Source organism: Rhincodon typus, chromosome 20 (genome assembly GCF_021869965.1).
Source record: "Rhincodon typus isolate 14 chromosome 20, sRhiTyp1.1, whole genome shotgun sequence".
Lineage (NCBI taxonomy): Eukaryota > Metazoa > Chordata > Chondrichthyes > Orectolobiformes > Rhincodontidae > Rhincodon > Rhincodon typus.
The window spans coordinates 43,329,787-43,350,421 of record NC_063351.1 but is presented as its reverse complement, the minus strand read 5'-3'; the positions used below and the strand labels follow the sequence as shown (position 1 = coordinate 43,350,421).

Genomic DNA, 20,635 nt, shown 5'->3' with positions numbered 1-20,635 from the left:
TTTCGGGCCTAGACCCTTCTTCAGAAATGGGGAAGGGGAAGGGGAAGTCAGTAAAGGTGAGTGTAGGTAGGGAGTTGGGATGGGGGTTCATCAGTTGGGAGGGAGGGGAAGGTAGATGGGAGGGAAGACAGACAGGTCAAGGAGGCGGCGATGAAGCTAGTAGGTAGAAGGTGGGGATGGGGGTTGGTCAGTGGCTGGGAGGAGTGGATAGGTGGGAGAAAAGACGGACAGGTTAAGGAGGCAGGGATGAGATGGGCTGGTCCTGGGATGAGGTCGGGGTGGGGAGATTTTGAAGCTTGTGACGTCCACATTGAGACCATTGGGCTGCGGGGTTCAGGTGCTGTTCATCCAGCCTTCGGATGGCATTGTTGTGGCACTGGAGGAGGTCCAAGATGGACATGTCGTCCAAGGAGTGGGAGGGGGAGTTGAAGTGGTTTGCGACTGGGAGGTGCAGTTGTTTGTTGCGAACCGAGCGTAGGTGTTCCACAAAGTGGTCTCCATACCTCCGCTTGGTTTTCCCGATGTAGAGGAGGCCGTATCGGGAACAGTGGATTCATCAGTTGTTTCACGAGTTTCAATGATTCCCTTGTTAATTTAGCTGTTTAGTGACTGTTCTTATCACCTTTTATTCCTCACTGAACTGATCCATTGCTTGTGGTTCCATATGACCCTTTTTACTGTTAACCCAGGATTTGTCAACAGGGAGGTGGAGGTCTAGTACTGATATCACTGGCGTAGTGATCCAGAGCCCCAAGCTAATGTTCTGGGGACTTGGGCTTGGGACCCACTATGGGACATCAACATGTTACATCCTGCCTGTAAATCACCCTGAACAGAGCTTTTCTTACACTTGTAGGCTCCATAAAATATCCCTTCCACTCCAGAGCTGGAATGGTCATTAGTGAAATAGGGGAGGAAATGCCTAGTGGTAATGTCACTGGACTATTAATCTAGAGACTCAAGTAGAGACTCGAGTAGTGTTGTGGGGACCTGGGTTTGAATCCCACCATGGCAGATGGTGAAGCTTGAATTCTGAAAAATCTGAAATTAAGAGTCTAATGGTGACCATGAAACAATTATTGTAAAAACCCATCAGTTCACTAATGCCCTTTAGGGAAGGAAATCTGCCATCCTCACCTGGTCTGGCCTACATGTGTCACACAGCAATGTGGTTGACTGTTAACTGCCCTCTAAACAATTCAGGGTGGGCAAAAATTTCCGACATTCCAGGAACCAGTTAAAAGTAAAAGGTTCCTCACATCATGACTGCAACCCTGTTCCTTTTGGCCTTTACCCATGCCGTTATAAATAAGATTCATAAGATGGAATCATATTGCAAGTGTGAACACACCATCGGGAGGTCAACATTTTGCATGTTGCCTGTAAGTCACGTTGCAGACAGCTTTTCATACTCTTCCAAGGGTCCATAAAATGGCCCCTTCCATTCCAGCGCAGAAATGGTTAATAGGGTAGGTCAGATCAAGGGAACGGGTAACAGTCAGGTTGAGGCTATTGATTAGAGTTTGACAGAAAAGTAAAGGAATGCCTATTGAACTGCCAATACGACAGTATGTTCATGCACTGCTCAAAAACAGGGAGGAGAATGACAGGGATGCTGGTGATCTAAGGATTGGAGAACAATGTGGAGTTTTGTTTGCTGCCTTTGAAAGTGAAGGAGCATTTATACACAACGTTGCCTCAGGGGTAAAAGTCCAAGATGGTGGAGAGACAATGGAATAGGTTAAACGGCTGGGGAGGTAGCATCGATGGGCTGTGGAAAGACAGTCTATTGTGTCCCATTCTCTAATTCCTGGCAATTGTCCTTTACTGAAGCTGCAGAAATAAGAGACAGTAATTTGATGTCAGTCCTTGAGAACTGGGATATTATTATAATGGATTCATCCTCCCGTTGCATACGGTGACTTTCGTAGGTGTAACTAAAATAGCTGCCTTACTGAAATCTTATCTGTTACTGTCAAATGCTGGCTATGACATTAATTAGTATGTATAATGGAGGTCACATCACAGCCACTGGTTATTCGTGTGAACAGCAACTGTAAGCGAGTTAAGGTGACATTTAATAAGAAGTTTCAGAATTGTAAGGGCTTTTGATAGAGGTGACATGGAGAAACTGTTTCCATTAGTGAGAGTATTGGCAAGTAAAGGACACAGATTTAAGATAATTTAGGATAAGCAGCAGGCCCTCATCACTTGTGATACTTCTGTGATCTGTTGTTGATCTTTACTAGTGACATCCATCACTTGGTGCCCTGGCCTCACACACCTACAAACCGCCCAGATCCAAATGAAAATACATGCCCTCAGTATCAATCATACAACATGCCCTTCATATATGTTACAGTCCAATACAGGGCAGAAACAAATAACTTTCTTGTTTAAAGTAGACAAAGTTTGAAATACCAGGTATGTACCAAGAGAATAAAGATAAAAGATTCTGCAGTTTTAAAACATATACAAAGTCAGAAGAACAAACAATCCACAATGTTTAGCTTATACACTAACAATTCACACAAGGCAAATATCAATTAACAAACTCTGGCTGACACACCACACTGCAAATTGAATACAGATGGCACCAAGATAGATCCCAGAGTTTTGACAGCAACCCACCCAGATGTCAATAATTACTACAAGTTATAAAGGCTGGTTAACACTTTGCTATTCCAATTGACTCCTTGCATCTGAAAGTCCAGGTTTTGAATTTCCCTCAATAGCTACTTCGCCATCGATAACCACAACACCCACTCACATCCCAGTGGATTAATCTCTTCTCCTGACACTGTGTTGCCTGGAGTCCCAAGGCTGCATTCCAGTAAGAGCTCCTGGCCACGCTCCTGGTTCAAGAGCCACTCTGAGCAGAATGCCAATTTGTTAAAATGTTTAACATTATTTCACCAACCAGCAACTTGAAGCCAGCGACATACTGTTCCCACCCCACCCAGATCCCAATGACTTCTTCCAAGCTTCAACTTCACTAAACAGTCCCCTGAACTTCTCATGAACACTAACTTCCCAGATCCTGCTCTTGACGATATAAGGTACCTTCCCCTGCTCTTCTACCAGCGGTGTCTTGCTTGCTGGTCTCACTCCTGTCGGCCTTTGCTCTTGCATTGGCATAGGACTCCCTTCCATACTGCCATGCTGGGTCTTTGATTTGTCCTGCCACTCCAACACATGGGGGCACTGTTCCCTTTGGCCCTGTTTAAAGGAAAGGGCAAAATGGAGCATACACAGCGTGTGACATCGCCATCATCTGCACATGCTCAGGAAATCACAGGCCTGGTGGGAAAGGACCACCTGCTGAAGCCTGTAACATGGTACATTCACGTTTCATAATGCATGGTAAATCAATTGAAAAGATGACACTTGTGCCAAGTTTGGAAAATCCCTGATGCAGTCTAATCCAATTTCAGAGCCACTTGGCCCCACCAGGCCCCAGAGCAATCAAAACAGCTCAGAGATTCAACTAAATCCAAGCCCATGGTACGCAGAATGGGAATATATGATGTAGCCCTATTCCTTCCGAAGTTCGAGCTGTAACTTAGGGAAAGGGAATTGAAAAAGTATTTGGATGGAGAAAACAAACTAGAAACAGAAGGACGAATGGGACCAATCGGCTAGTTATTTCAAAGGGCGACCATTAAAAGGGCCAATTGCCTTCTCCTGTGCCGTAAGAGTCTATGGAAGATGTGGGTAATGCAACAACAAACACATTGGGGTTTTATGACAGTCTGGCACACGTATGGTGATGGGTTAATAGCTGTTACCATGTCCAAAGGCAGAACGGATATGAGACCATTGTCTGAATTCTTACACCTACTTGGCTGCTGGTGAGAACTCATTACAAACCTCCATTAATAATGGTTGCAAATTGCAAGATGCAGATGTGAGAAAAACTCCTGCTGTTTTGAGACACCAAAGGTTTGATGTTCAGTTTTCACATTTAGAAAATTAAACAGTGTCTTGATTAAAAAACCAGGCCAATCAATGGATGTCAACCTCTAGTTACAATTGTCCAACATCAAAGGGGCTGCTGCTCCTGCTGGAAGACTGTGGACCTTTTCCGAATTATACTCTGCTTTGGTCTCCTCATCTAACAAAAGGTATACTTTCCATGGCAAGTCAAAAGGCTTTGAGGAGATCATAGAGCCATAGCATCCCTACAGCGTGGAAGCAGGTCATTCGGCCCACTGAGTCCACACTGACCCTCTGAAGAGCATCTCAGCCAGAATCACCCACCTACCCTGTCCCTGTAACCCTGCATTTCCCATGGCTAACCCCCCTAGCCAGCACATCCCTGGACACTATGGCAATTTAGCATGGTCAATCCACCCTAACACGGGATTAGAATAGTTAAGTGGATTTTTTTTGACCACTACAGACACCATGGGTCAAAGGGCCCTTTTTTATGTGTCTCTATGACTCTATGAGTGCAGCAGAGGCTCACTATACTGATTCATGGATTAGCAGGACTGTCCTTTGAGGAGAGATTGAGAAGGCTGGGTCTGTGTTCTCTGGTGTGTAGAGGTGATCACATAGAAATTTACAAAATTGTTAAAGGGCTATGTTGTACAATGAATCCTCGCCACTGCTCACCGTGTGTGTGAGTTATCAGGCAGATTCATTACCACCATCCTACTTCCTGGTAAAGAAATTGAATTTGTCAACAGTGGTTGAGGTAAGACATTGGTAATCTAACAAAAGCTCTTGTCTTAAACAAGATGTAGTTTATCGCATGACAGTAGTGAGGTACATGTTACGTTAAGATGACAAACGTCATACAGTAGACTCAGATAACAGGTACTCTTCTGCATCAACTTCAGAACCCTTACTTCCTGAAACAAAAAGCTGAAGAAGATAGATGTGGAAAGATATTCCCTTGGCTAGGAGGTGTCCCTGACCAGAGGCAGGTGTTGGTTAGCTTAGTTACCTGCACAGTTGGTTTGCAATGCAGAATGATGCCAACAGAATGGATTCAATTCCCATGTTGGCTTCTGTTATCATGAAATACTCTCCTTCTTAACCTGCCCCTCACCTGAGGTATGGTGACCCTCAGGCTAAACCATCTCCAATGAAAGAGCAGCCTAATGATCTGGTAAGACTATGTCAAGTTTGCCTTTTATAACAAGAGGACGCAGTTTCAGAGGAAAGGGACGGAGATGAGGAAGAATCTCTTCAGTCATAGCATCATTGCATCATAGAGTCATAGAGCTGTACAGCATGGAAACAGACCCTTTGGTCCAACTCATCCATGCCGACCAGATATCCAACATTAATCTAGTCCCATTTGCCAGCATTTGGCCCAGATACCCCTAAACCCTTCCTATTCATATACCCATCCCGATGCCTTTTAAATGTTGTAATTGTACCAGCCTCCACCACTTCCTCTGGCAACTCATTCTGTACACACACCACCCTCTGCGTGAAAAAGTTTCCCCTTAGGTCCCTTTTAAATCTTTCCCCTCTTACATTAAACCCATGCACTCTAGTTTTGGACTCCCCCACCTCAGGGAAAAGATCTTGTCTATTTACCCTATCCAGGCCCCTCATGATTTCATAAACTTCTATAGGGTCACCCCTCAGCCTCCGATGCTCCAGGGAAAATAGCCCCAGCCTATTCAGCCTCCCCCTATAGCTCAAATGCTCCAACCCTGGCAACATCCTTGTAAATCTTTTCTGAACCCTTTCTAGTTTCACAACATCCTTTCTATAGCAGGGAAACAAGAATTGCATGCAGTATTCCAAAAGTGGCCTAACCAATGTCCTGTACAGCCGCAACCCCTATGCTCAAAACCCTATACTCAATGCACTGATCATTGAGTACAAGCATACCAAATGCCTTCTTCACTACCATATCTGCCTGCGAGTCCACTTTCAAGGAACTGTGAACCTGCACTCTTTGTTCATCAACCTTCCCTAAGACCTTACCATTAAGTGCACCATTGGTGAGTCATTGGTGTTCTCAACCACAGAGGACTGTGGAGGCTCAGTCATACATATTCAGAATGGAAATCGATACATTTCTGGATATGAAAGATATCAAAGGATATGGCACAGTGCAGGAAAATGGCATGGAGATAGAAGATCAGCCATGATCTAATTGGGTGGGAAAGCATGTTCGACAGGTTGAATAGCCTAATGCAGCTATTTATTTCCGATGTGAATAATAGTAACGCTCAAGACTGTGTGTTCGCAATCTTTTGAAAACACATCAAAACTCACAAAGTAGGCAATCTTCCTTTTATCTCCTATCAGAAGAAAACAATCTGAATACCAAGGTTTAAAAATGGTTTCTTTGCTCCTTTCCCCTATGAGCCATCAATAGCTCAATCATCTATTTATCATCTAAGCTGCTGTCTGAAGATAGAAAAACAGGAAAAGAAACTTTGATGCTCCCTTGGCAGCTTAAATGCATGATTTTAATTCAATTAATTGAAAAATCTTACATTTCTATCGAGTGCTTCACAGTAATGAGATGTCTTAAAGTACTTTACAATCAGGCAGGAATTTCAAACTACAGCTAGTGTTTTAGTAGGCAAAAAGAGATTGATTTCTGCACACAGCAAACCCCACCATTAGCAATGAGATAAAGAACTGAAGACCTGTTTTGCTGAGGTTGGTTAAGGGTTAAATGTGACTCAGGTTGTCAGGGATAACTACCCTGTTCTACTTTGAGTAGCGACCCAGGATCTTTTATGTCCAGTTGAGAGGTTGGAGAGGCCTCAGGTTATCACTCGTCTGAAAGATGGCATCGCTGACCTGGTTGGTGGACCATTCTGCATTTTTTGGGACTAACCCAGAATTTGACCCAGCTTAGGATGTGTTATGTCCCAGATTTCTTCTACCTCAGGAGCGTTTGTATCCATGCTTGGTCCAGGCACGGCTGCTGGGGTTGGCCTACAGCTGTTGACGAGGCCCACCACTGAGTCGGCAGCCATTAGCCCATAAGATATAGCAGCAGAATTAGGCCATTCGGCCCATTGAGTCTGCTCCACCATTCGATCATGGCTTATATGTTTCACAACACCAGCACCTCCTCCTGACCGATGGCCAGTACACTCACCTCTGCCCCCCTGAATTTTTTGAAGTTCTGATATGTTACTGGTGTCTTTCGCCGTGAAGACTGTGCAAACTACCGATTCAGTTCCTCCTCCATTTCTTTGTTCCCTGTTTCTACTTCCCCAGCCTCATTTTCCAGTGGTCCAATTTCCACTCTTGCCACTCTCTTACCTTTAAAAAAGACTCATGCAGTATTCTCTATATTACTAACTACCTTATCCTCATATTTCATCTCCTATTTATTGCTTTTTTAGTTACCCTCTGATGATTTTTAAAAGCTTTCCAATCCTTTAGTTTCCCACTAATCTTTTGTTTCTATGCTGTCTCTGACCTCCCTTGTCACCACAGTTGCCTCGTCCTACTCTTAGTATGTTTCTTCTTCCTTGGGCTGAATTTCTGCTGTGCCTCCTGAATTCCTCCCCCCACCACTCCAAGAAACTTGCTGCTGCACCATTTTCCCTAGCCAGGCTCTCTTTCCAATCTACTCTGGCCAGCTCCATCTGATTACATCTCCCTCTCAAACTGCAGGGTCAATTCTGTCATAATATGGTCACTGCTCCCTAGGGTTTCCTTCACCTTCAGCTCTCAAATCAAATCTGCCTCATTACATGTGACCAAATGCAGAATTGTCTGTTCCCTAGTGGGCTGTAATACAAACCTTTCAAAAAAAAAATCTCAGCCACATTTCACAACTTCCTTTTCTTGAGATCCACTACCAACCTGATTTTCCCAGTCCACCTGCATATTGAAGTCCCCCATGATTAGGACATAGAACATAGAACAGTACAGCACAGTACAGGCCCTTCAGCCCATGATGTTGTGCCGACCTATTATCCTACTAAGATCAATCTACCCTGCATACCCTACCTTTTATTATCCTCCATGTGCCTATCCAAGAGTTGCTTAAAAGTCTGTAAATTATCTGACTCCACTACCACTGCTGGCAGCGCATTCCACACGCCCACCACTCTCTGTGTGAAGAACCTACCTCTGACATCTCCCCTATACCTTCCTCCAATCACCTTAAAGTTATGCCCCCTCGAAATAGTCATTTACGCCCTGGGAAAATGTCTCTGACTATCCACTCTATCTATGCCTCTCATCGTCTTGTACACCTCTATCAAGTCACCTCTCATCCTTCTTCGCTGCAATGAAAAAAGCCCTAGCTCCCTCAACCTTTCCTCATAAGACCTGCCCTCCAGTCCAGGCAGCATCCTGCTAAATCTCCTCTGCACCCTCTCTAAAGCTTCCACATCCGTCCTATAATAAGGTGACCAGAACTGAAAACAATATTCCAAGTGTGGTCTAACCAGAGTTTTATAGAGCTGCAGCATAACCTCATGGCTCTTAAACTCAATTCCCTTGTTCATGAAAGCCAACACACCATACGCCTACTTTACAACCCTCTCAACTTGGGTCGCAACTTTGAGGGATCTGTGGACGTGGACCCCAAGATCCCTCTGTTCCTCCACACTGCTGAGAATCCTTCCATTAACCCTGTATTCTGCATTCAAATTCGACCTTCCAAAATGAACCACTTCACACTTTTCTGGGTTGAATTCTATTTGCCACTTCTTTGCCCAGCTCTGCATCCTGTCAATGTCCTGTTGCAACCTACAACAGCCCTCCACGCTGTCCACAACTCCATCAACCTTCGTGTCATCTGCAAACTTGCTAACCCACCCTTCCACTTCCTCATCCAAGTCATTTATAAAGATCACGAAGAGCAGAGGCCCCAGAACAGATCCCTGCGGAACACCACTGGCCACCGAGCTCCAGGCTGAATACTTTCCATCTACTACCACCCTCTGTCTTCTATTTGACAGCCAGTTTTGTATCCAAAACTTTCATTGTAATAGTGGTTTTCTTACATGCCTTTTCTATCTTCTGATGTATTTTCTGCACCACATTTGCTAGGAAGTCTGTCTGTGAGTCCCATTTGGGTCTTTTACCCTTTGTGGTTCTTCAGCTCTACCCACACAGATTCTATGCCTTCTGACCTGCTTTCACTTCTGGCTATCGATTCAGTTTCGTTTCCTGAAGCATCAGAATTGATTGGAGAGCGTGAGGTGTGCACAGCAACACCCTCGCTCATAAATTCTCAGCACCTAACCCTCCTGCCCAACCCCGCTGCTCTCAAAGTCACTTCCTGAGCTCCCTGACCTCTTCAGTGAATTGTGCCTCATTAATTTCACCCAGCCTTTGGCAGTGCAGCACTCCCTCAGCAATGCAATGGCAGTGGGAGCGTCAGCCTAGATTTTACCCTCAGGTCCCTGGGTTGATGCTTAAAGCATGACCTTCTGACCCAAAGAGAGACCAAGAGCCCCCACTGAGGCCCAGCTGACACACCTGGGTATGAGTTTCGGTAGGGAATACATGCAGCTGTGTGACTGTGGTGGGCATCGTACAGCAGGTCAATCACTTTCCAGTGTGGGTCACTGTCTTGAATGGGAGCCCTGGCCCAAATATGCCTCCCAATCCCAGTAGCTAATTGTTATTATCAAGATGGTAACTGAGCTCAGACAGGCTTAGCAATGCAATCCTGGGATTCACCTACATACGTCGACATATAACGATTCAACAACCACTCTCGGCAAACTGCAGAGACAAGTTTAGTTTGGACTAACATGACAGTTTTCACAGGGAACAGTGCAGATATATTAATATGTATAACTTTCTGACTTATCTGGTCAAATCGCAATCAAATCCATTTCTATATAGCTGTAGTGATTAATCATGTACTTTGTGGAGAATTGAACAATGCAGGATTTTTAGATGTCCTCTATGGATGAACAATAGTACACCTTGACGCACAAAGTCTCAAAGTTTAGAAGAGACAGAGGTGACTTAATTGAAACGTATAAGATCCTGAGGTGACTTGATCGTGTGGGTGTTGAAAGGATGTTTCCTCTTGTGGGAGAATCTAGAACTAGGGCGTCATAGTTTAAAAATATGGGTTGCTCGGAGACGACGAAACATTTTTGCCCCTCAGAGGGTTGTGAGTCTTTGGAATTATTTCCCTCAAACGGCAAAAGGGTGCAGAATCTTTCAATATTTTTAAGGCAAAGGTAGATAAATTGTTGCTTACCAAGGGGATGAAAGATTATTGGGGATATGTAGGAATGCAGAGTTGAGCTTAAAATCAGATCAGCCATGATCTTACTGAATGGTGGAGCAGGCTTGGAGGGCTGAATAGCCAGCTCTTGTTCCTGGTTCATATGTTTGTAATGCTATAGGTGTATTGTGTAATGAACTGCTCGTTGAAGCCCATCGATCAGTGAACACTTGCTAAAGAATGCAACCAGAGACTGTGTAATGGGGAATTCACATGTACTTCTGTCCTATCCTTGTGGTTGACAAAATCCCCCAGGAATCACTCCCTGTCATTGGGTTAAGACATCTCTAGATAGAACCTCTGTCTTCTATCACATCTCACATGGTTTCTTGACTGCCTTAAAGCAAAGTGCCTTCAGTGTTTTTTTTTACTGAATAAACCATTTGTAAAGTTTTCAAAGAGTAAGAGAGACCTGGGGCATGCCTTTGATATTCAGCTACAGACAAAGAACCAAGACTTGCATGCCTTTTCTGACTTGCAAGGCTTTTCTGATGAAGGGTCTAGGCCCGAAACGTCAGCCTCTCTGCTCCTATGATGCTGCTTGGCCTGCTGTGTTCATCCAGCCTTGCACCTTGTTGTCTCGGATTCTCCAGCATCTGCAGTTCCTACTATCTCTCACTTGCATGCCTCTTGTGATTTAAAAAATGCTGAGCTCAGATTTCACTTCAGGGAAAAAAGAAATTTCCTCCAAACGAAGGCTTTGCAGCACTAGGTGAGTCCATTGATGCTCACATTGTCAAGTCACAATAAAGCAGTATTGCACAAGGATGCAACTAGCTCAACAAACCCTCAATAGTTTCAGAAATTGCTGCAAAATAATTCTGATTTCTCTCCACGGATGCTGCCAGACCTGCCAAGTTTTTCCAGCAATTTCTGTTTTTGTTTCTGATTCACAGCATTCACAGTTTTGTTTTTTTTTTTCAGTTTTTCCTCAATAGTATCAAATAGGTTTCAGAAGAATATTACAGATCCTAAACCATGGGACCTTTTGATCCTTGGTGGTGTTTCTTTAAATATCAACTAAATATTAAAACTGCCTGTCCTAGACTGCAGACTGGGTGGTGCGTATGGTTCGAGGAATATATGTATGATCCTGTTTGGAGGCAGAGAATGGGAGATTTATGTATCTTAACCAAACAATATCATCGTATTAATAGGTTCCAGTTTAAATAGTTTAATGCATGCACGCAACCTCCTTGTATTTGTATTATCCTGTCTTTCTAAATAAGAAAATACAAAAAAAATACAGATTGCATCATTTAATAATGGAGTTAACATGAATAAAGAGGAGCCTCTGAAAACCAATAAGCATGCCCCTGAGAAAGTCTCACAAAGAGCCCTCAGAGAAAATAATTATTTTGATTACTGTGATACTGTGTTCCCTCAATGTTACCTCAATATTGCACTGGAAGGATCAGCCTTTGGTTTGTACTCAAGTTTGTAGACTGCATTTTACACCCACACCCTTCTAACTCAGTAGCAAGAGTACTACACGTTGAGCAAAGGCTAGTATTTGTTGTATGATGCATGTACAGCCTAAGAGAGACAGTGCAGAAAAGATTCACGAGAATGGTTCTAGACATGAGGAGCTTCACTGATGTGGATAGATTGGAGAAGCAGGGACCGTTCTCCTCTGAGAAGGGAAGGTTGAGAGCAGATTTAATCAAGGTGTTCAAAATTATTAGGGGCATAGATAAAGATAGAGAGAAATAGTTCCCATTAGTGGAAGGATCAAGCAGCATAAAGCACCAACTTAAGGTGATTGGCAAAGGAGCAATGGAGACATGAGGACAATATTTTCCATGCAGCTAGTAGTTAGAATCTGGAAAGCACTGTCTGAATGCATGGCTGAGGCAGATTAAAATGTGACTTTCAAAAGAGAATTGATGATTATCCGGAGAGGAAAAGCAATTCAGGGCTACAAGGGAAAGGCGGGAGAGTGGGATTGTGTGAATCGGTCTTGCAGAGAGCCAGCAGAAACATGGTGGGCCAACTGACATGCTTCTGTGCCCTAAGCACGCTATAATTGCATTGAGCTTTCTGTGAGCAATGTTTTACACTTGCATTGTGTCTGCTATAGTTTGCCTTCAAGGTATTTTGGCTCAGTTCATTCTGTAAATCTGAGCAACTCCTTGGCACTCTGTGATGGCCATCTGTGGACAAAAGTGGATTGCAGTGTTGACCTACCTTGTTTCCTCACTCATCTTCTTGAGTTGTTTATAGCTCTGCAGCCATACTTAAATAAGAATGCACTCAGCAACTAAGGACACTACTCAGTGATTTGGACTAGCAATGTAATTGACTTCATAATTACGAGAAAGGTTTATTGTAATATCTTTATGAATAATTATCTAACACTGCTTGACAAAATTACATTAGACGTCATTCAGGAACATAGTAACATAAGGAGACCATCTTTATCCACTGAGCCTGCCCCATTATTCTGTAAGATCACTCAAGAAGCTCAACAACATCCAAGACAATATGTAACTCACCTCCTGACTCTCCAAAGCCTGTCCACTATCTACAAAGCGCAAGTCAGGAGTGTGATGGAACACTTCCCACTTGCCTGGATGAACGCAGCCCAAACAACACTCAAGAAGCTCGACACCATCCAGGACAAAGCAGCCCACTTGATTGGCACTACATCCACAAGCATCCACTCCCTCCACCACTGACGCTCAGTAGCAGCAGTGTGTACCATCTACAAGACGCACTGCAGAAATTCACCAAAGATCCTCAGACAGCACCTTCCAAACCCACAACCACTTCCATCTAGAAGGACAAGGGCAGCAGATACATGGGAGCACCACCCCCTGTATGTTCCCCTCCAAGCCACTCACCATCCTGACTTGGAAATATATCACTGTTCCTTCACTGTCGCTGGGTCAAAATCCTGGAATACCCTCCCTAATGGTATTGTGGGTCAACCCACAGCAGGTGGACTGCAGCGGTTCAAGGAGGCAGCTCACCCCCACCTTCTCAACTAGGGATGGGTAATAAATGCTGGCCCAGCCAACGGCACCTACATCCCACAGATGAATAAAGAGAAAAAAAGCCCCTTTGAGTGGCTCCTCCTTCAACATTCACACACTTTACTACTGACTTACAAAACTAGCGATGCGTATCATCTACCAGTTGCACTGCAGTAACGTACCAAGGCTACTTGTAGCTTCAAACATGTAGCTTCTGTCTCTGGAGAGACAAAGGCAGCAGATACATGAAAACACCACCATATCTGTCACCAAATCAAAGACCATCTTGACTTGGAACTATATCTGCAACTATATCTTCACTGCAACTAGGTTAAAATGCAGAAACTCCCTAATAGCAATGTGAGTCTATATGCACCATATGGACTGTATGGTTCAAGAAGCTAGCTCATTACTACCTTCTCCTGGGCAACTAAGAACAGGCAATAAATGCTGATCTAGCCAGCAATACCCACATTCCATGAAGGAATAAAAAAAATTGGTATGCCCTCACTCCATTTGCACTCTATCTGTATCAGTAACCCTTGATATTCTTTGTGACCAAAAATAAACAAAAGAGCTGTGGATGCTGTAAATCAGAAACAAAAACAGAAATTGCTGGAAAACTCAGCAAGTCTACATTCAGATCTTTTATTGAATTCAAATTTTGCCATCTGCCGCAGTAGGTTATCGAATTTATATCCCCAGGATGTGAACAAAAACAGAAATTGCTGGAAAAGCTGAGCAGATCTGCCGAGAGAAAGCAGCGTTAATGTTTCAGGTCCAGTAACCCTGTTTCAGAGGTAGATATGCTGAAGGTAGAGTGGGGGAGGTGGTGAAGAAGTAAACGATAGGTAGAGATGAAGCCATGAGAGAGAAAGAGTAGCAATTGGGCAGACAAAAGAATGGTTAAAAGTCATCTTGGGAGAACGAATAGCTGCTGTAGCTAATGCAATCGCAGAAGGTGTCTATTAACTTCCTCCCTCCTCACCATCTAAGGTTCCAGACATACCTTCCAGATGAAGCAGCAATTCACCTGCACATCACACAATCTGGTCTACTGTCTTTGCTGCTCACAATGTGGTCTCCTCAACACTGGGGAAACAAAACCCTGACTGAATGCTTTGCAGAACACCTATGTTCTGCCCACAAAAAAGGCCTTGAGCTTCCAGTTGCCTGCCACTTTAACACACCAGGTAAGGATGACAGTTTCCTTTCCTAAAGGGCATTAGTGAACCAGATGAGATTTTCCAGCAATTGACACTGAATTCTTGGTCATCTTTAGACTGTTAATTCCAGATATTTATTGAGTCCAAATTCCACCATCTGCCATGGTGGGATTTGAACCCAGGCCCCCAGATCATTATCTGGGTCTCTGGATTAACAGTCCAGCAATTATACCACCAGGCCATCACCTCCCCATCACCACCACCCTCCTCTAATTCCACTCCCTGCTGGCTGTTTGGAGAAATGCAGTTCTACCCATAGTTTACCGACTGGCTTCCTGTAATCATGTAACTTCTGCCTCTGCTTTAAGTGCTGTTAATATCCGCATTGCCTACTGTTTCAGAAAGGAAAGAAGATACAGACACATGCTTCCACTTCCATGGCGTAGCTACAAAATCATTACAGAATTAACTAAAAATTCTGAACAAATTAAAATAACAACCCCGCTTTCAATGCTTGGGAAAGAGTGCTACACTCTGAATTGTAGCCTAGATCTCTCTAGGGAAGCCAGACTGAAGACCTTTTGAAGATATGCTTAGAACCCCATATTACTGCTATCTATATAAGGTGTTCAAATCAGGGATTAAGGGAACAGAGACGCTATGGATTAGAACCATGACTGCATTGATGTGTCCAGCTTCATTCTACGAGTTTGAACATCTTAAAAATGATGTAATGGGAAATAGGACTGTATTAGGCATAAGAGATACCATTTTTTTTTAATATTTATTTCACCGGCTGAAGATTTACAAAGATTTTGCCTGGTTTGGAGGATTTGAGCTATAGGGAGAGGGTGAATCGGCTGGGGCTGTTTTTCTGGAGTTTCCGAGGCTGAGGGGTGACTTTATAGAGGTTTATAAAATCCATGAGGGGCATGGATAGGGTGAATAGACAAGGTCCTTTCCCCAGGGCAAGGGAGTCCAAAATTAGAGGGCATAGGTTTAAGGTGAGAAGGGAAAGATTTAAAAGGGACCTACGGGGCAACTTTTTCACACAGAGGGTGGTGCGTGTATGGAATGAGCTGCCAAAGGAAGTGGTGGAGGCTGGTACAATTACAACATTTAAAAGGCATCTGGATGGGTGTACGAATAGGAAGGGTTTAGAGGGATATGGGCCAAATGTTGGCAAATGGGACTAGATTAATTTAGGATATCTGGTCAGCATGGATGAGTTGGACCAAAGGGTTTGTTTCCATGCTGTACAGCTCTATGACTCTAAATGCAATTGGACCTTTAGGGTACTGGCTAGCTTGCTCTCATCATATGATCTCTACCTCTGCTAGAAGCACCTTTGTGTGTAGTAACTGACAGCCATCATTGCCTCCTGTCCTCTGTTCTTTCCCCTCTCTCCCTCTATCCCTATTTACCTGTCTCTGAATTATGTTTCCCCACCCATTATCCACTCATGTCTCTCTCTCTCTGTCTGTAAAATGTAACATGACTCTATTACAACAAAACAAGACAGCAGGCATATTATCTTCTGCCTAATTAGGTTTTGTAAAAGCCTTTTAGAAGGTAATTATGAAAAATCAGCATTATTTGAAAACAACAGGAGTCCTTTTTTGGTAATATATAAAATCCATGGTAGAAGCTTTGGAATTGTTTTTGACTGCATGAAGCTCTCTTCCACAATGTGTGATAACCTATTAAACAATAATTATCAGTAATTTAACACTGATGTTTATAAGGCAGCTCTGCTGAAAGAACATCAAGCTGTTCACTGTTGACTCTTGAGCCTAATAACATTATTATTTAGATGAAGGATGTTTCTGTACCTTATGCTGTCTTGTTACCCAGTGTCTGAGTGTTTTAAATACTGTGTCCAATGCATCACTGTCCTATTCTGATAGCTCTGCCTGTGCTGAATTAATTGATCAGATATGGGGAACATTCCCTAACTACTGACTCTATCCCCTGCCCTGCCAACTGTGTGTGAACAAACTTAGACTTCTTACAAGCTCGGTGTCACATTTGACCTCAAGATGAGTTTCTAACCATTTGTTCACATCATCACGAAGACTGCCTGTTGTCAACTCTGTAAAATCACATGATTTTGCTCCAATCTCTGCTGCTGAGACCCTCCTCCTCCATACCTCTGTTACCTCTAGACTTGTCTGTTCATACACGCTCCTAGCTGATCACCAACATCCCAGCCTCCGTCAACTTGGAGCTAAATCTAGACTCCTGCAGTGACCGAGTCTTGTTTCCCTAGCACCCCTGTGCTTGCTGACCTAAAATGGCTCCTGGTCAAGCAAAACTTTAATTTCAAAATTGATATCCTTTTTTTTAACAAATCCCTCGTCACTCCCTAACTCTGCCTGCCCTAGAACCCTCTGAGATATCTTCAATCCTTTAATTCCAGCTTCCTCAACATTGCTGATTCTAATTGATCCACTATAGTCGGTCATGCCTTTAGCTTCCCTGGGTCCAGAGCTCTGGTTTTCCCTGCCTAAGCTGCCCTACCTCACTCCCTAATTTCCTTCCTTGAAAGCTACCACTAAGAGCAATCCTTTGGCCAATAGCCTAATATCTTCTTAAGTGACTCCATGTCTAACTTTCCTTTACAGTGCACTTCTGAAGTGTCTGTGGGTGCCTGAGAGCATGAGAGATGCTGCATAATACAGATGGTTGTTGTCATATAGCCTTGGTTTAATAGCTCTGTGGGTAGCCCTCGCCTCAGGACATTGTGGGTTTAAGCATCACTCCACAGCTACCTTCCCTCTGACTTTTTTTCTTTTTTTGCATAACTTAAAGGGAACATTTCTACAGAGACCTGAATGCAAAAGCCAAGTGAAGATCCAGTGCAGTGCTGAGGGATGTGTCAGATTCTTCCTTTCCAATGAGACGTTAAACTCTCAGCGCTGTGACATGACCTCAGATCCACTATGTCCAAGGGGAGCTGTGAAATTCCCCTCAGTGTCCCATAATGGTAGTTCCTCTACTTCCATAGAATCCCTACAGTGTGGAAACAGGCCCTTCGGCCCAACAACTCCATACTGACCCTCAAAGCATCCCACCCAGACCCATTCCCCAAACCCACCTAACCTACACATCCCTGGACACTGTGGGCAACTTAGCATAGCCAATCCACCCTAACCTCCACACCTTTGGACTGTGGGAGGAAACCGGAGGAAACCCACGCAGACACAGGGAGGATGTGTAAACTCCATGCAGACAGTTGCCCGAGGGTGGAATTGAAGCCAAGCCCCTGGCGCTGTGAGCAGCAGTGTTAACCACTGAGCCACCATGCCACCCAAACCCTTCTCAATAATTCTCCAGTAACCCACATAATTAAAATGGCAACGGAAAATATTACAAAGATTCAGCGAATCTGGCGGAATTCTCTTTAATAATCCCTTCACAGGATGTAGGTATCATGGCCAGGCCAGCATTTGTAACCCATCATTAATTGTCCTTGAAGTGAGTGACTTGCTTGACTATCTCAAGCACCTGTTGGCCAGACCAGGTAAGGACGGCAGATTTCCTTCCCAAAAGGACAATAGTGAACCAAGATGGGGTTTTACAGCAATCGATAGCTTAATGGTCACCATGACTGAGATTTGTTATTTTGCAATTAATTGGTTTTAGATAAAATATCGATGGAGAAAACAGAGTTAACATTTCAAGCTTTTTTTTGTTCAGATGTGGAAAACGTTGCAGGTTTAACAGATTTTGGGCAAGTTACAGATCATGGAAGTAGGGGGAGGGAATGAAGATTAAACAGGAGGATCTGTGATAGAATGGAGGCAGGGAGGTGATTAAATGCTGAAGGGGTTGGTAGTACAAGGCAGAAGGAGATGGTAACGGGTCCAAATGAGGTGAAAGCAGCAACAGCGTCAACATTCTCAGCACCCTTCTGTTCTCACACACAGGGGCGGTGTTAATGATCTGGACACGGGAACTTGAGTAAGGTATTGATCCTGTTGAGACTGCTCTGCTGTTCGCTTGGATCGTGGCTGATCATGTGCCTCAACACCATTTTCCCACACTGTCTCCAGTTCCCTTGATGTCATCAGTCTTTGGAAGCCATTGACTTCTGTCTTGAATCTGCTCAATGACTGAATTTACCCAGCCCTCTGGGTAAAGAATTTTTCCTTATTGTAGCCTTAATTGAAGAATGACCCATTTATTCCCACTCTCTGCTTTCTGTCTGTTATCCAAGTCTTAATCCACACATTTGCCCAATCCTTTGCCTTTATTTTTGTTTACTAGCCTTTTTTGTGGCAAAAAATGTCTTCTGACAATCCAGATACATCGCATCCACTTATTCTCCTTTCTCAATGCTATAACGAATATTCTCGAAACATTCTGACATATTTGTCAAACACAATTTCCCTTTTGTAAATCCATGTCGACTCTGTTTAATTTCACCACTGCGTTCTAAATGTGTAGTTACTAGATCCTTTGTTATAGATTCAAGCAGTTTTGCTCAGAGCTTTTGAACCCAATGTTGATGCTCATGTTTCAGTGTAGGAGGCTGAGGACAGAGAGGTCAGACTGGAAGTAGGACAGAGAATTAAAATGTGAAGTGACCAGAAACTCTGGATGATGCATGTGGACTGAAAGGAGGTGTAGTGTATTCTGTCTTTGTTTCAGAATTCCAGCTTCCATGCTATTCTACTTTTCAAATCAACATGTGATCATTGCCATGTCATGTTCTGTGGGGGTATGCATGTGCGCAAATTGGCTGCCACTTTTCCAACATTGATAATAAGATGACACTTCAAAACAAACACCTGTGAAGCACCTCAGGATGTGAATGTTGCTATAAGAATGCAAGGCTTTGTTTTAAAATCACCAAGTGATTGCACAATCCTGTGGACTAATGCACTGAACTTTCACCTCTGGGTCCTGAGTTCAAGTGCAGTGCAGACAAAATATTATCAAGGCTTTCTCGATTGCATTTGGCTGTTAGGATTTAATACCAAGTAATTCTGATGCAGTCTGAAAGCAGGTTCTTGGATCATAAGGGCTGATAGTTCAGAATTTCTAATCTGGTGTTTACACTGTAGATTTGACATTGGGGTTGTGGTATAAGGGGTTCATAGCTATTATGCTAATTGTTAGAGTGCATCATCGGTGATATCAGATCACACAAAGTTGGTACCTGAGAGAAAAAGGTTCAAATGAAGTCTACCTTGTAAATAGTGTGAATAGCCAACAAGCGTTTATTAGTTTATAACAGAATGGTTTCCAGCTCTCATCTATCAAAGACACGCAGACCCCAGTCATGGTACTAATGCAGGGGGAACGGTATATATTCAATCGCCTGATGCATTGAGTTGTGGAAGAGTCCACAGCAGAGGGAACTGGACAGTCTGCAATTGGCTAAAAGTCTCTCTCTTGTTTCTCAGCGGTTCTGATATCGTCTTTTCGAAAGAATGTTGCAATTTATTGTTACTTATAGGAACTGATCCCATGAGAGAAATGTGTGCTTTCATCAGTTTGTAGCCTTCAAAAATTAAATCAAGACTAGAAATCAAACTTATATGTTTAACTTCTGAGGTGTTTGCACCTGAGTGTACATTTATAACTTTTCAAAATGTCAGCGAGACTTGTACACGTGGGAACACTATCAGGGACAAGTTGCTTTATCCAAACTGTGATTCATACTCCATTCTTTACATTATTAAACACCAATGATTGATGAGTAGAAAGATTTTCTTTATATTCTTCAGAATGAATCTTTGTGCTGACCTGGATACAAAACGAGTGAACACACCAGGACTGAACATTATCAGGCATAGATACTTCAGGATTCAACATACCAGGAGTGGGTGCTCCAAGAGTGAACACACCTGGACATCACAGACATGACATAAAACTCCAGACTGCCTGGACCAGGGTACCTGAACTCGCTCTCATTCTACCAGGATTATGTAAAGCCAGGACTCACTATTGCAGATGTACCCATCTGAGCCTGGCACACTCAGCCCTCATGTGCCCAAATTAAGGGTTAACTGGATCCACTTTTGCAGCACAGAGCAACAGAATTGGGACATGGTGACTAATTGCATATTTTAGGACATCGCCAGCAATCTCCTTCTGTCAGAGCTAAATATACACCTGTTTTGACAGTTTAAGTGACTTCACGTAGAGACAGTTTGACAATCTAGTGTTGCTTTTAAAATAAAATGCCTTATCTATAACATGCTTGATTAGAAAAAAGAACCCTGTTTTTGCAGTTGACGTTTCTTTCGATTACTGCTAATGGAGAGGAGACTCAAATTCAAATGTATAAA

The 20,635-nt window shown here is 43.4% G+C and overlaps 1 protein-coding gene across 1 annotated transcript in view; it reads left to right on the top strand.

The window, feature by feature from the left end:
- The window catches only part of LOC109913141 (zinc finger matrin-type protein 4-like), a 215,192-nt gene extending 194,945 nt beyond the window's left edge, over positions 1–20,247 (top strand). Inside the window, exon 5 of the mRNA XM_048608978.1 lies at positions 20,072–20,247. Coding sequence (XP_048464935.1) covers positions 20,072–20,076 — 5 coding nt within the window. The 3' untranslated portion in view covers positions 20,077–20,247. The remainder of the gene's footprint in view (positions 1–20,071) is intronic.
- The last annotated feature ends 388 nt before the right edge of the window (positions 20,248–20,635 follow it).